The sequence below is a fragment of the Ahaetulla prasina genome, chromosome 1 (assembly GCF_028640845.1).
Source record: "Ahaetulla prasina isolate Xishuangbanna chromosome 1, ASM2864084v1, whole genome shotgun sequence".
NCBI classification, from domain to species: domain Eukaryota; kingdom Metazoa; phylum Chordata; class Lepidosauria; order Squamata; family Colubridae; genus Ahaetulla; species Ahaetulla prasina.
Genome location: NC_080539.1, coordinates 58577390 through 58594408, shown reverse-complemented (window position 1 = coordinate 58594408; position 17019 = coordinate 58577390). Strand labels below are relative to the sequence as shown.

The 17019-nt window shown below is 36.2% G+C and overlaps 1 protein-coding gene across 1 annotated transcript in view; it reads left to right on the top strand.

Moving 5' to 3' along the window:
• USH2A (usherin) overlaps positions 1–17019 on the top strand; it is a 587033-nt gene that overhangs the window by 120284 nt on the left and 449730 nt on the right. The window contains exons 12-13 of the mRNA XM_058169610.1: positions 1437–2078; positions 8488–8671. Of these exons, the coding sequence (XP_058025593.1) occupies positions 1437–2078; positions 8488–8671 (826 nt within the window). The remainder of the gene's footprint in view (positions 1–1436; positions 2079–8487; positions 8672–17019) is intronic.

Sequence of the window (17019 nt, the reverse complement as noted above, 5' to 3'; positions counted from 1 at the left end):
CACATAGCAACTGTTCAAAATTGCAATAGACCTACTTGAAGGCTACTTATGACCTGAATTCGTAGTTCCATTGGTTGCCTCTTCCCATGAACATGGGCACCTGGCAATCAGGATGTATTTATGGTCATTTACAATGTCCTGCAGTCACATAATCACAGTTTATGATGGTTTAACCAAAACCTGGCATTTATTTGATGTGCCCATAGCAAATGATCAGTTCATTTAACGATTGCAGTGTTTACTTAATGATGACTGCAAGAAACATCATAAAATCAGGTCAGTCACATGACTGACCAATTTTACAACTACCATGACTTAGCAAACATAAGTAGAGGACTACCTGTGTTATAAACCTATCACTCTGAAAAAGGAAGATTTTATAGCATTTAGCATCTGACCTTCTCCTAGATCCATCTTTCTACTTATAGTATATCTTACTAATCCTTCTCTCTTCAGTTTACATTTCAAACTAAACTAGGAAATGATGTTATGCTGAGAATAATAGTTCTAATGCCCACCCATCATAAGGCACATATTGAAATATCAAGAACATGCCTTTTTGGCTTCAAATGTATTATGGAAACAGAATAAATTAGTGACAAGAAAAGGAGGCCCTTGGTGATTTGAAGAGAGGTCCCCTTCAGCATCTATTTTTATTTATAATAATTTATTTATTATTTTGAAAATGATTAATATTGTAAATAGTTACTTTTGTCCTTATATATTGTCTCTTTTAAATATATTTTAAAACATAGTTTGTTTGTTTTTAAAAGAATTGCAATTCAAATTACAATTGAAATATATACAAAGAAAGAAGTGTTTGTTTTTGTAAACTTTACAAGCTCTATGGTATAGGGTCTCCTGTTTGAGCAGGGCTTGGACTAGAAGATCTCCAAGGTCCCTTCCAGCTCTGTTATTATTATTTTATTCTACGTATATGATTTACTATTCTCTGTGCAGATGAGTTGAGATTACTGAAGACTCTCTGTTTCTAAAGTATGTTCTCTATGACAGCACATGGCATTTACAACTAAGTTGCTTTCCATACATTTCAGGTAATATCGGTTAGTCATCATTGATCCTAACTCTAGTAGCAAATATAGCGCTTATCCTCTTGTGCCTCTCCTTTGGATTTTATTGTATTTTATGGATAAATGGGACATGTTTTGTTACGTTATATTATATCTTGTAGCTGAGTTTGATGCTGTGAATTGTGTTTAGTTGGGTTTCAATCAAGCTTTCAATCAAGGAAGCATGTAATTGTAAGGGTTGGCCTAGATGTCTTATTCTTTCTTCCCATTGTTCTTCCATTTGAAGGTTGCTAGATTGTGATGTACAAGCGCCTCATGTTCTGTTCTGCTTCAACTGCAACATAATATATTTATGTTATTTTATTACTATTATTACTATTCTGAATTAGAATTTTCTCTTTTTAGGTCTCAGGTGTGATCGGTGCAAGTCTGGATATAAAGTCATTCAGAATATTAAGCAAGATGGGTGTGAGCCTTGCCTGTGTAACATCCATGGTTCCATGAACAATTTGTGCAATCCTTCCACTGGACAGTGCACTTGTAAGGAAGGGGTTAAAGGAGTTCATTGTGATACCTGCATTGATGGCTTTTATTGGATGGATGCTTTTGGCTGTAACCCTTGTAGTTGTCAAACAGCAGGATCAGTTTCTGATACATTGTGTGATCCCAAAACAGGACAGTGTATTTGCAAGCCTAACTTTGGTGGAAGGCAATGTGATGATTGCTTAAATGGATATTATAAAGAATGGCAAAACAATGCTTCAATCTGTGTGCCATGTAATTGTGATAAGTCTGGCTCTGTAAATGGCTCTTTAGCATGTGACAAATTGACAGGACAGTGCCCTTGCAAATCTGGTGTCACAACTCTTCAGTGCAATCAGTGCAGGCCCTATATGTATAACTTTACTGCTCAAAATATTCTTGGCTGCATGCCTTGTGACTGTGATCCTCTAGGGACACTTCCAGGAACAGCATGTGACCAAACAAGTGGACAATGTATTTGCCAGCCTCACCGCCAGGGAAGAAGATGTGAAAAGTGTAAGCCAGGTAAGAAAAAGATGAGTAAAAACATCATTATGTTTTGTAAATCCCTATTAAGTTTCTGTAAAATCCAACCTTGCAAGCTACATTGCATGTAAAGTATTTATTTCCTTCCTAACCTTTGTTACAAGAAATCCTCAATAAGCATGTTGCATATATCCATTCACAACAGAAGGAACTAATATAAACATATGTTATTTTGAATTGGAGATTATTATATCAAAAAAGCATATTTAAGTTTGCAATACTGGCTGGACAAGACTAAACAGCATATCTTTTGCTGGCAAATTACCAGTATTTTATACTGTTTATACCATGTATAAACAATATGTAATAATTGTATTGTTATTTCAATTCCACAATTTAAACATGCACAGATAAGTACTACATTTGTGTTCTAATGGTCCTAGTCAGAATCAAATCCCAAGGACTTCACAATTAAGTGACTGATTCCTTGCCACAAGGTTGGTGTTCACCTAAGTGATCAATAAATAACTCTTACCTAGAATAATTTTTCCCTAGCCTGACTCTTTAGGTGTTCTAGTGGTGTACCTATTCTCATGGTAATTGAATCCATCCACCTTGCTGCTATTTGTTGTCTTATCTTTTCTTTTTCTCCTTTTTTCTTCAAAAAAGGTGTAAGGTGTATGTCTGTGTATAATATATATATATATAAATATCTGAGGTAATATGATTTGGTGCAACATAGGAAGATCTAGACCAGTACAGTTACTGTTTTAACATTTATACGAGGAATCAGATTAATTTTATTAAATAACTTAAAACAAATTGTAAACATGGTTCTTTAATATTATATTACTAGCATTAAATATATAAAGATAGTCCTCAGTTTACAACCAGTCACATAGCAACTGTTCAAAATTGCAATAGACCTACTTGAAGGCTACTTATGACCTGAATTCGTAGTTCCATTGGTTGCCTCTTCCCATGAACATGGGCACCTGGCAATCAGGATGTATTTATGGTCATTTACAATGTCCTGCAGTCACATAATCACAGTTTATGATGGTTTAACCAAAACCTGGCATTTATTTGATGTGCCCATAGCAAATGATCAGTTCATTTAACGATTGCAGTGTTTACTTAATGATGACTGCAAGAAACATCATAAAATCAGGTCAGTCACATGACTGACCAATTTTACAACTACCATGACTTAGCAAACATAAGTAGAAGACTACCTGTGTTATAAACCTATCACTCTGAAAAAGGAAGATTTTATAGCATTTAGCATCTGACCTTCTCCTAGATCCATCTTTCTACTTATAGTATATCTTACTAATCCTTCTCTCTTCAGTTTACATTTCAAACTAAACTAGGAAATGATGTTATGCTGAGAATAATAGTTCTAATGCCCACCCATCATAAGGCACATATTGAAATATCAAGAACATGCCTTTTTGGCTTCAAATGTATTATGGAAACAGAATAAATTAGTGACAAGAAAAGGAGGCCCTTGGTGATTTGAAGAGAGGTCCCCTTCAGCATCTATTTTTATTTATAATAATTTATTTATTATTTTGAAAATGATTAATATTGTAAATAGTTACTTTTATATTGTCTCTTTTAAATATATTTTAAAACATAGTTTGTTTGTTTTTAAAAGAATTGCAATTCAAATTACAATTGAAATATATACAAAGAAAGAAGTGTTTGTTTTTGTAAACTTTACAAGCTCTATGGTATAGGGTCTCCTGTTTGAGCAGGGCTTGGACTAGAAGATCTCCAAGGTCCCTTCCAGCTCTGTTATTATTATTTTATTCTACGTATATGATTTACTATTCTCTGTGCAGATGAGTTGAGATTACTGAAGACTCTCTGTTTCTAAAGTATGTTCTCTATGACAGCACATGGCATTTACAACTCAGTTGCTTTCCATACATTTCAGGTAATATCGGTTAGTCATCATTGATCCTAACTCTAGTAGCAAATATAGCGCTTATCCTCTTGTGCCTCTCCTTTGGATTTTATTGTATTTTATGGATAAATGGGACATGTTTTGTTACGTTATATTATATCTTGTAGCTGAGTTTGATGCTGTGAATTGTGTTTAGTTGGGTTTCAATCAAGCTTTCAATCAAGGAAGCATGTAATTGTAAGGGTTGGCCTAGATGTCTTATTCTTTCTTCCCATTGTTCTTCCATTTGAAGGTTGCTAGATTGTGATGTACAAGCTCCTCATGTTCTGTTCTGCTTCAACTGCAACATAATATATTTATGTTATTTTATTACTATTATTACTATTCTGAATTAGAATTTTCTTTTTAGGTCTCAGGTGTGATCGGTGCAAGTCTGGATATAAAGTCATTCAGAATATTAAGCAAGATGGGTGTGAGCCTTGCCTGTGTAACATCCATGGTTCCATGAACAATTTGTGCAATCCTTCCACTGGACAGTGCACTTGTAAGGAAGGGGTTAAAGGAGTTCATTGTGATACCTGCATTGATGGCTTTTATTGGATGGATGCTTTTGGCTGTAACCCTTGTAGTTGTCAAACAGCAGGATCAGTTTCTGATACATTGTGTGATCCCAAAACAGGACAGTGTATTTGCAAGCCTAACTTTGGTGGAAGGCAATGTGATGATTGCTTAAATGGATATTATAAAGAATGGCAAAACAATGCTTCAATCTGTGTGCCATGTAATTGTGATAAGTCTGGCTCTGTAAATGGCTCTTTAGCATGTGACAAATTGACAGGACAGTGCCCTTGCAAATCTGGTGTCACAACTCTTCAGTGCAATCAGTGCAGGCCCTATATGTATAACTTTACTGCTCAAAATATTCTTGGCTGCATGCCTTGTGACTGTGATCCTCTAGGGACACTTCCAGGAACAGCATGTGACCAAACAAGTGGACAATGTATTTGCCAGCCTCACCGCCAGGGAAGAAGATGTGAAAAGTGTAAGCCAGGTAAGAAAAAGATGAGTAAAACATCATTATGTTTTGTAAATCCTATTAAGTTTCTGTAAAATCCAACCTTGCAAGCTACATTGCATGTAAAGTATTTATTTCCTTCTAACCTTTGTTACAAGAAATCCTCAATAAGCATGTTGCATATATCCATTCACAACAGAAGGAACTAATATAAACATATGTTATTTTGAATTGGAGATTATTATATCAAAAAAGCATATTTAAGTTTGCAATACTGGCTGGACAAGACTAAACAGCATATCTTTGCTGGCAAATTACCAGTATTTTATACTGTTTATACCATGTATAAACAATATGTAATAATTGTATTGTTATTTCAATTCCACAATTTAAACATGCACAGATAAGTACTACATTTGTGTTCTAATGGTCCTAGTCAGAATCAAATCCCAAGGACTTCACAATTAAGTGACTGATTCCTTGCCATAAGGTTGGTGTTCACCTAAGTGATCAATAAATAACTCTTACCTAGAATAATTTTTCCCTAGCCTGACTCTTTAGGTGTTCTAGTGGTGTACCTATTCTCATGGTAATTGAATCCATCCACCTTGCTGCTATTTGTTGTCTTATTTTTTCTTTCACCAGAATTACAGGTTGGGAACATATCATCCTGGACAAGATCTATCTATATAGCTATGTGGCTATTAAGGTTCAACATTGACTTCATTCCTAATCAAATGTTGCTAAAATACTTATTAGTTGTAGATGGTATATATTGCAATATACTGTAAATATAGATTGCTATCTTGATTGAAGTACTTACTAGCTAAATCTGAATATCATTTGTTCCAAAACTGTAGATTTCATGAAGATTTGTCAGGTATGATGCAAGGAAATACAAAATATTTTCATTTAGAGGTTGGTAAATGCATAATAAAAATACTAGCTATATCACTATGCGTAGATGACATTTATAGAAAGTATCTTTCCATATTTTTTGTAATAAAATCATACATCTGAGTTGTTTTAATTTCTACTTAGTTCCAATTTTCTTTCAGTACATTGATTCTCTCTCCCTCAAAGACGAACTGCTGAATTTTATCCTATTTTCTTATAAATACTTTAGCAATATGAAATAGAAGCAGTATGAAGGAACAGAGACAATAAACTTGATGTTCACTTCTATTGGACTAAATTGCCCAATCAGCCCCTGGATCAGGAGGAGGTTTGACTAATGGTAGTTATACAAGGCAGCCAAGAAACATTTGCCCATTTTAGCCATTAAAAATACTGCTATGTTTATTGTTTATGGCAGTTCCAGATGCTTTAAAGCAGTGTGTTTTAAACTTTTTAAGACCACCCAACATCCAACCATCCATCCGATATATTTCAAACATATTTGAATATTTCTTTAAGGAAAGGAAAAATTAAATTCATATTGCAAACTCCCTGTCATTTTCTTTAACATTAATCCATCTGTTATGATCCTTAATGAAATGTATGATGTGGGTGACAGCTTATTTCATCAGTATCTCAACTAAAATTCATTAAAGTCTTAGCATCCCTAAGATAACATACAGCCTATTTCAATATTAGTCTTATGGTAGAAAATGTAGAAAAAACAGTATCATAAAAATACTTGAAAGTAAAAGATAGTATGACAAGCTTTATATTGGCTCATTTTTAAATTTTTAATTTATTTTTATTCTGCCTTATTTTTATAAATATCTCAAGATGATGAACATACAGTACTTAATATTCCTTTCTCTTCAGAACCACAACCTAGTGATGAGTTGTGCTGAGAGAGTGTGATTGGCCAAGGTCGTACAGGTGGTTTTCATGCCTAAGGAAAAACTAGATCTCACATTTCCTAATTTCTAGCTTAGTGTCTTAATCATTACACCAAATATGATGAAAGTTCATATACATTTTATTACAGATGTCTCAGACTTTTGGATAGGATAGGATAGGATAGGATAGGATAGGATAGGATAGGATAGGATAGGATAGGATAATAATAGAGTTGGAAGGGATCTTGGAGGTCTTCAAGTCTAACCCCCTGCTGAGGTAGGAAATCCTATACCACTTCAAACAAATGGCTCTCAAATTTCTTCAAAGTTGTGTTGGATCATTCACAACTTCTGGAGTCAAGTTGTTCCACTGATTGATTGTTCTAACTGTCAGAAATTTCTTCTTAGTTCTATATTGCTTCTCTCCTTGATAAGTTTCCACCCATTGCTTCTTGTCCTGCCCTCAGGTGCTTTGGATAATAGCTTGACTCCCTCTTCTTTGTGGCAGCCCCTGAGATATTGGAACACTGCTATCATGACTCCCCTTGTCCATTTTTCATCAAACTAAACATACCCAATTCTAGCAATTGTTCTTAATATGTTTTAGCCTCCAGTCCCCTAATCATCTTTGTTGCTCTTCTCTTCATTCTTTCTTGAATCTCAACATCTTTTTTACATTGTGGTGACTACAACTGGATGCAGTATTCCATGTTTGGTCTTACCAATATATTATAAAGTGGTATTAACACTTTGCGTGATCTTGATTCTATCCCTCTGTTGATTCTATCCCTATCTTGATTCTATCTTGATTCTATCTTGATTCTATCTATTCTATCTATCTTTCTATCTATCTATCTATCTATCTATCTATCTATCTATCTTTCTATCTATCTATTCTATTCTATCTTGATTCTATCCCTCTTGATTCTATCCCTCAGCTTAGAACTGTGTTGGCTTTTTTGGCAGCTGCAGCATACTGCTGCCTCATATTTAAGTGATTGTCCACTAGGACACCAAGATCCCACTCACAGTTACTACTATTAAGTGAGGTACCACCTATACTATATCTATGCATTTGGTTTTTCTTGCCTAAATATAGAACTTAACTTTCTTCACCATTGAATTACATTTTGTTAGATAATGCCCAATGTTCAAGTCTGTCAAGATCCTTCTGTATCTTAAACCAATCTTCTGGAGGGTTATCTATTCCTGCTATTAGTGTCATCTGCAAATTTGATGAGTTCCCCATCTATCCCCTCATACAAATCATTGATGAAGATGTTGAAGAGTACTGAGTCTAAAACAGAGATTTGGGGTACTCCACTGCATATTTCCCTCCATGTAGATGAAGTTCCATTGAGGATTACACATAGAGTGTGGTTGGTCAGCCAGTTATGAATCCATCTGGTGGTGATATTGTCTAACCCACATTTTTCTCATGTTATCAAGTAGTAGTTATCAAGTAGTTCTAGTTATTTTTAAGTGAAAAGTCTGAGACATGCGTAATAAAATGTACATAGTAGAAAAGAAATATAAAAAAGACATACTTTATATGGAATACAGATGGTCCTCGACTTTCGACAGGCATTTAAACAACTGCTCACATTAAGACAGACTTTTAAAAAGTTACATACAACCTTTCCTCAAACTTACAATTGCCACACACATATACTTCCAGAGTTATATGATTCTATGACAATGCATATTTTTCACTGTTTTCTTCTTTATTAGGTTTTTATATTTCTGCACATAGTGAGAGCAGCTGCCTTCCTTGTTTGTGCCACCCAAATGGCTCAGTGAGCAATATTTGTGAGACTTTCACTGGCCTGTGTGTTTGCTATGATTCTTCTGTATCTGGGATGAAATGTGACCGCTGCAGTGGCAACTATTTTGGATTCAACTCAGAAACTGGGAAGTAAGTTTTTATTGCAAAGCTAACCCAATTGGAGTTGTGATTCATGTAAGGTCAGGGGTGTGAAACTCAAGGCCCGGGGGGGTGGATTCGGCCCACTGGGTACTTAGATCTGGCCCATGGGGGCACCCTGGAAACAGCAAAGGACTGGCCTGTGGTGCTTCTTTCAGCAAAAACGTGCTCCTGAGCTCCATTTTCACTGGCAGGGGGTTGCAGGAAGCTGTGGCAGCTGAAAATGGAGCTTGGGAGCCCATTTTCTCTGGCAGAGTGCTGAGACCACCACAGACACCCCTGGCAGGAGTGATGTTGAGCTGGTCACATTCCCCCCGCTCCCCCCAAGGTCAGACACAATCCTGATGCAGCCCTCAATGAAATCATGTTTGACACCCCAGATATAGGTGTTTCAAAGAAGGAAGTACTTTGAGGAAGCAGAGAAGGAAATGTTACAGAAAATTCAGTTTCTAGTTCCTTTTTATCAGTATCCTGGACAGTTTAGTAATAGGTGAATGCAAAACTTTGATAATACATTTGAATTGAAGCAGATCTCCAAAATGGCACTGAATTTTGACTTATTTCATAGCTGTATATATATAATACATATCTATATCATCTATATCTACATCTTCTATCTCTGTCTCTATCTATATCTCTATGTATCATCTATCTATTGATCTCTCTCTATATATCTATCTATCTCTATCAATCATCTATCTATTATTTATCTTAGAAAATAGGAGGAGGAAAGTATGGTGGATATGTTTGTAATCTTGGGTTATTTTAAAAAATAAAGGCAGAGTACATAATATAAAAATAAATATCTCACCTTTTCTTCAGGAGTACTTCCCACACTGCAACAACACTGTCATAATTTTGTAATCATTAAGCGAATGATCGTAAGTTGAGGACTACCTATAAACTCCCCTCTCCGATAAATAAAATGTTACAGTTCCTAATCCAACAGAAGCATGGGAGAAACAGTTTTTTATACTTCTGCAACAATCTTCTAGACTTCTGTATTGATCCACCACCAGGGATCAGTCCCACCAGGGCCTAGAAAGGGAGCCGTGTGTGGGGCAGTCTGAGATGGCCAATAGGGATATGGTCCTGTGCCTCAGCGTCACCTTAATACAAAGTGCTGTATGTTGAATGATGAGAAGAGCATTTTGTCTCTCAAGCTGTAGTCAAGTATTGCATGTAATTTAATATAATGTATCAACATGCTGAAATATCTTGCACTTGGGCCTCTTATACAATAGGAGATCAGTAATTTCATCTGCTTTACAATGGTTCATACAAGGATTGCTGAAGTAATTTTCTTTGAAGTACATTATGTCATTCAACTTGTGTCCTTTCTCTGGTTTAAATTATTCTGATGAGCTAATAATACTGGGAGAAACTATTCTCTAATTTCACTGGCTGAGATATATTAAACCCCTTCATTTAGAATAAAAGCTAAGTAATAAATATGTGAAGAAAACATAAACTATAAAATATTGTAAAATGACTATATCACATAACACACTCAATTTTATATATTTTTCAAAAACTATAACATTTATGTATTGTTATGTTCAGAGATTAAGCAAACTCTGTTTGAAAGAGGATTTAGCTTGACTTTCTACAGATGAAAGAATTTAATACAGTTCTGGGAAAAATACTCTTTCTGTGAGAGACTGTGAAAGAAAAGTAATGACAGTGATGTAGTTTTCAAGAAAGAAAGTATATTTTTATTATTATTTAGTCCCAAAGGAATATTATTCCATAAAACAAATTTGCAGCTTATTTTGCTGCTTTAGCTTTTATCAGCCTTTTAAAGGGTGTTGAACTCAGGAGATCACACAATAAGTTACTAAAAAACAACCAACAACAACTCCTAAAAAAATAAGTCAGTTGCAGTTGTAAGAGTTACTAAAATAGTAATAGTAAGACTTATTATAAAAGGGTTTAAAATAGTCTGTCACAACTGCCAGTTGTACATAATCTATTTTATGTAAATATATTGAAATAATTTTTACACATTTAACAAGTTTCTCTAAAGAGTTTTCTGACACACACACACACCCTCACCCCCAAATGCTTGCAGGAAAATAAGAAATATAATTGCATAAGATGTTACATAGCTTGCTTTGTTCATTTAAAATATTACTAGGGTTCTTTAAGGTGGCTTACAATAATGAAATCAGCATAAAACATTTACAAATCTAACAAAAAAGCAGTAATTAAAATTCATAGTTTGAATTTTGATACTGAAAAGCATCTAATTTTAGAAAATAAAAGCACTGAAGGGATTGCTTGAATATATGAATATGCCTTTAAAGATTCCTTAAAACTGTCTGTGCTAGAGCTTAGAAAATTATCAGATAGCAACTTGTTCCATATTTAAATGAGACAATGAAGAGTAGGGATTCTTTACCACCCCTCAAAGGGTGTGAAATAAAAGGAGCCTGTTCTTAACATTAAAATAGGACAGACTGGTGTGGATGACAATATCCCCTCAAGTAGCATGATCCTAAATATTTAAGGCATTTTACCCCTTCTAGTTATGGCTACTAAAATCTCATTTCAAAGTTTCTTACTACGTAAGTTAGAAAATGATGAAAGGAGAATATACCTCCTATAATAGCCATAGCATAGTTCAGGGTGAAACAGATCATTACCTTCCAATAAATGTTTTTTCCCCCTCTGATTAAAAACTTTAAACATTCGAAACTTTTTTGTTATGTGTCATCAGATTGGTGTCAACTCTTAGTGACCACATAGATTGATTTTTCTCAGTGATAGTTTATCCTTAAATTATCCCTTCAGGTCTTCCACTGTCATCCACTGTCACTAGAATTGAATCTATCCATCTTCTTCTTCTTCATTCCATATTTCCCAGCCTTAGAACCTTCTCCAGAAATCTAGGTCTTCACATAATTTATTTGAAATAGATAATTTTAATGTAGTCATCTGCGCTTCAGGTGAAAACTCTGGTTCATTTGTTTGATGATCCATTGGTTTGTTTTCTTGACTGTCCATGGAGTCTTTTTCAACATAAAATTCATGAGGTTTCTCATGAAGACAATGAAGTGTTTCTAGGATTTCCATTTTTTTAAGCACATTCCACAATAGAAATGATTGACATTTCTATAATTAGTGATGCACATACTGACTTCTTTTTTATGTTCTTTGACTTTCTCAATTTTCCAGTATGTATCAGCAACAGTAATGCCTCCTGTTCTTCAGCCTTTTCGAAACCAACTTGAACATCTGCAACTCTTTTTCCACGTAAAGTTCTTATCAGTGTTTTTCCCCCCCATAAAAATACAAGTATGGTTTACCATTGTCTTCTTCCACTGGGTATGAAATAATTCCTTTGATCATTTGTCTCTAGATATAATCTTCTTATATTACTGTTGACCAGTAAAGTATCCTCGCTTGGTTTATCTGGACAGTTGGAATCACTTTCAAGCTTTGGGTATTCCTACTAGAAGTATATACCTTAGGCATATTGGATGTTCTCTGCGCATTTCTCTCAGGGACACTCAAATATCCCCTCCCCTCATCACAATGAGGCAATAAATATCAAATACCATAACAACTAGCAAATCATTTTTAACTAGAGTTTTCCTGCCCTGGGATCCACTTAGTAGTCCTGTTTATCAAGAATTATTTGAATCCTTAAATATAGCACAGAGATGGGCAATTTTTCTGCCTCCGGGAACTGATGGTAGCATGGAGGTGTGACAATGTCACTAGAGGGAATATGGTAAAGTATCTTCTTTTGGGGTGGGAGTAGGGGAAAAGAGATATATTAGAAGTATGAATTAAACCGAGCAAAAGCTTCACAGATGTATGTGCATTTATTTCATTTTTTAAAAAAATTGTGTCACCGATTGTGTTGTTGGTTTGCCACAGAATTTCATCATTATGCCCTTGGGGCCATGACTGGCTCATCCCCGACTTACCAAAAATTCTCATTCAGTCAAAAGCATCTGAGTTCCCCCCCCCCAAACATTATGCATTGCTATCATCCATACCATTCGGTTCCAGAAGATATTGCAATCTGTAACAGCAGAGTTATGAGTGGAACAGAAGGTACTTATGGGTGGTTTGGGAGCACTTGTGAAAATTAAATGCTCTAACTTGTGCAAGAGGAAATGCTTTTGTTAACTTTATTGGCTATAGTCCAAAGTTATTAAGTGTTGCAGAAGTTGCCATATTATTAAAACGTGAAGTAAAACATCTACCCAATAGGGGCTGTCTTCCATAGATTTAAATTTGATATCTGGTGTGCTAACCTGTGTTTTTGTGGGGAATAATGGAGCAGGGTTATTGGAAAGCAAAAGGGAAGGTTTGTACTGGAGTACACAGAGGGAGGGTAAAGTATGCCATGCTTGTATAGACTCAGCACAAACACTGGGATTTCTGACTGGGCCTCTAGCAGAATATTTCAGCAAAGACACTTGGCTGCAATTTATATAGTGTTGTAGAAAACTTACGTCTTAAAGTGAGGAGACAAGACCACGAAGGATTTGAGAAACAAGAATTAATTTATTATTTGCGCAAATAGGACACAGACCCCCACTCGGGTGGAAAACAAAGGTCTGAGCCTCGAGCATGGCTTAAACATAATCTTTTATACTTTTTGGTTACAGACATTGCCATAAGAAAAAAAGAAGAAGTTATCCTAATTGGTTGAAATAAACAAAAGCCCATATATGGTCTACTCTTATCATACACCTTCTGGATACACGTGTTACTCTCGATGCCCCCTCCTCTTTGCCACATAGTCACAAGAACAGTTTGTAGAAATATTTCTGCACTTTCCCGAAAGCTTGCAAAACCATATACCTGCCCAATGGTATACTTCTGCTTTCTAAGTGACACGTTGACTTTTATACAAGTTGGTAATATCTGATCTTGTTATAATCCTAACAAATAAACATAATGCACTTGTATTATAAAGCATTGGCGTCTTGCTTCATTCCCCCCTCTTGTGACTACACTATTATCGTTAGATTAACGTGTAGTCTCAAACTCATAATCCAGAGTACATTGCTCATATGTGTTAACCTGTTCATATTCCCATAATACCATAGCCTGGGCCGTGGATCTCTTTTCAACCAATAAAAGGCACTATCCAATACATTCCATCAGGGGCTAACCAGACAAGGAGGTGTTATGTTGCTTGGCGATATATGAGCTGAGGATGGAGACATTGGAGAGGGCCATAGCCTCCTATGTGGGCTGGTATCCCTTACCTGACTACCATTCGCCATTATTCCAGGTGGATAAACACCACAAAGATCCTACCTGGTGACAATCGGTAGTATGGTTTTGGGTATAGCAGACGGATCCCACTAAGTTCGAGGTTAGGGCCCAATTACCATCTTTTCCGAAGGTGGCCATTAGGTTACCTTGCTGTTCCATGTCTAACACTACAGAATAGTTCAATTCCTGTGCCTCCCAAGGCCATTTTCCTCCTATGATGGTTCCACCTCCCACTTCCATGGCTATCATTTACATGCCTTTACAAATATATGTGGTTTTCCTTTTAACAAAATTAATAACACTTTTATTCCCAAATAGGTTCACTCTTCAATATGTTTCTCATAACATGTTTGTTCACGATTTGCAATCCCTCCTTTGTTATCTATTTATCATCTACCTGTTTCACCCTTTCTTTCACCATTTGTTTTCCTTCCTTATCAGTGAATACAGGTTTCACATCAAATTCCAAAGCAGGGATTCGGATCATCAATTCCCCCCTAATGATGCTGCTGTCTTTGCAGCTTCATCCACTAATCTATTAGTTTAGAAGTTCCCTTCTTATGTGCCTCAATGTGCATTATAGCCAGCCATTCTGGGCCTTTGCCGCCTCTTTTTTTTTTTAAATAAAGTCATTATAAAATTCACTTGCTTTAGTTCTATCCAGATCCTCCGAAGGAGTGTAATATTCCATATGCATACTTTTAATCAGTATAAATATTACCCACTTCATTTGTTAACAACTTTCACTCTTATAATAAAGCAAACATTACACCTATCTTTGCTGACCAATCAGATGGCAACCATTCTGCTTCCAGTACCTCAGTAGTGTCACCATTCACCACTGCATAACCGATCAGCCTCTTCCCTTTTCCACCGGGAAGGCTCATTAATGAATACATTGATACCACCCACTATAGGACTATCTTCCAAATCCTCTCAGACTTCTGCTTGTAAATTGATTGGTTCCACACAACTGTGTTCCACATTATCCATTCTTTTCTCTCCCCTGACAGGAATTCTGCTGGATTGCAATTCCTATCAGTCGAGAGAACTAAATCCTCTTGTGATAACAGGATAACCTCATATTTCAAAAGCTCAGCATTGGTAAGCCACCTTTGGGCTTTCTGCATTAAAATTGTCTGCACTTGATGTGGACTTTTCACCACCAATGCCACCAAAGGTTGATTCTCTACTTTCCTCCACCAAAATAACAGTAGTAGCTACTGCTTGCATGCACAAGATCAACCGCTTACTACAGAATCCATCCATTTTAGACAAAAACACTACAGGTTTCTTTTTCCCAGCTCATATCTGGGCCAACACCCTCTTCATAACGCCATCTTCCACTGCTACAAACAAGTGAAAAGACTTCCTTCTTTAACACCTTTTCTTTCCAAACAACTTCCCATGACTCTTCTTTCAGCAATTCCTCATATAGGAAAGTAACCTCCCTTTTCCTTATTACTGTATTTACCTATCATCGATAAATACCCAACTTGAGGAGTGTCACATTTCTATCATAAGCGAGCTACATCATTGCCTCAAGCTTCAAGGAAATGCACAACTTGTTTTTACCAACACCAACACCAACACCAGTCAAGCCTCCTATAACTGACCCCATCCCATCATAACCCCTAGTGATTACAGAAAAGGAAGTGCAGGACCTATTTCACAGACAAAAGCCAGGAAAAGCTCCAGGCCCAGACAAGATAACTCCTTTTTGCTTAAAAGTCTTTGCTGACCAATTGGCCCCTATCTTCACCCATATCTTCAATAAATCACTAGAGATGTGCTATGTTAGACCCCTTGCAATTTGCATACTGAGCAAATAGATCAACAGATGATGCTGTTAATATGGCTTTGCACTACATCTTACAACATCTTGAATCTTCAAGGAACTATGTAAGGGTCCTCTCTATAGACCCCAGTTCAGCATTCAATACCATCATTCCAGACACTCCTCTAACCAAGCCAAACCAGCTACAAGTACCTGAACAGACTTGTAAGTGGATCACAAGCTTCCAAGCTAGCCAAACCAAATATCCATTCCTACCTTCTACTACTTTCTTTTTCCATCCACATAAACAAAATAATCTCTCCTTAAGGGAACATCCATTAAGGTAGGATCTAACTTTTTTTTTTTTTTTTTTTTTTTTGAGGAATAAGTCCAGTCATCTTTTTCCTTCATACCTCTGGGTTAAGATCCTCAAAATCCATCCCCTCCTAACATTAGGCTAAAATATCCAGACTATCGTAGAAATCTCCTCAACCCCTTATCATTCAAAACTCACAGACTTACAAACATAAAAGAGTATGGTAAAAAAGAACACCCCCCAAAATTAAAAGAAATCACCTACATGAGGTATTTTTGGGTCTCTGCTCTGAAATATATTTGTTCCAAACTTTAACATCAGGTCTCTGTTATCTAAAGTGATTTTAAACACCTCAAACATTTAAAAAATAAAATCAGAATCGCAATTCAGAGCAGGATTGAAAATATATCTGCTTAGCTGCCATATGCATGCAGCGTTGCAGGAACAAGCTACCCATTTGCCCTACCTCTCTCTCAGACAGGCTCGGCAAAGAAAAAATGTGTAAAAGAGAGAACAAACCGCACCCCCCCCCCTTTCTTACTTCTCTTTTCCAAGGCAAAAAAGAAGGGGGGTATACAGGGAGGAAGGATACTGCTCCTTTCGCCATTTAACATCACAAATAACTATTTCTAACTCATGGACATTATAATCCTGATTGTCACAGTCCCCTTTCAGCTTTTCTACCTGCTCTAAGCATGCAGATTTGCCATTTAACATATCAATTTGTTCCCAATCGAGACTTCCACACACCCCCTTTTGGGAAACAGTTCCTATATACAGAGCCCTAAACATCCAAGGATACGTTTGCCTGCCCCTGCTTGATTGTAGTTTTTGCCACAATCCCAGACCTCCCTGAGATCTGATCTTCCCTATCCTGACCATCAAGCACAGTTTGACACCAGTCCCGAATTTTATCTTTTAGTTGGGGTTTTCCCCGCATCCCCCTCCCCTCCTTTAACATCTATACCTGTAACACCATATACAGACATAGGAAGCTGAGGATGA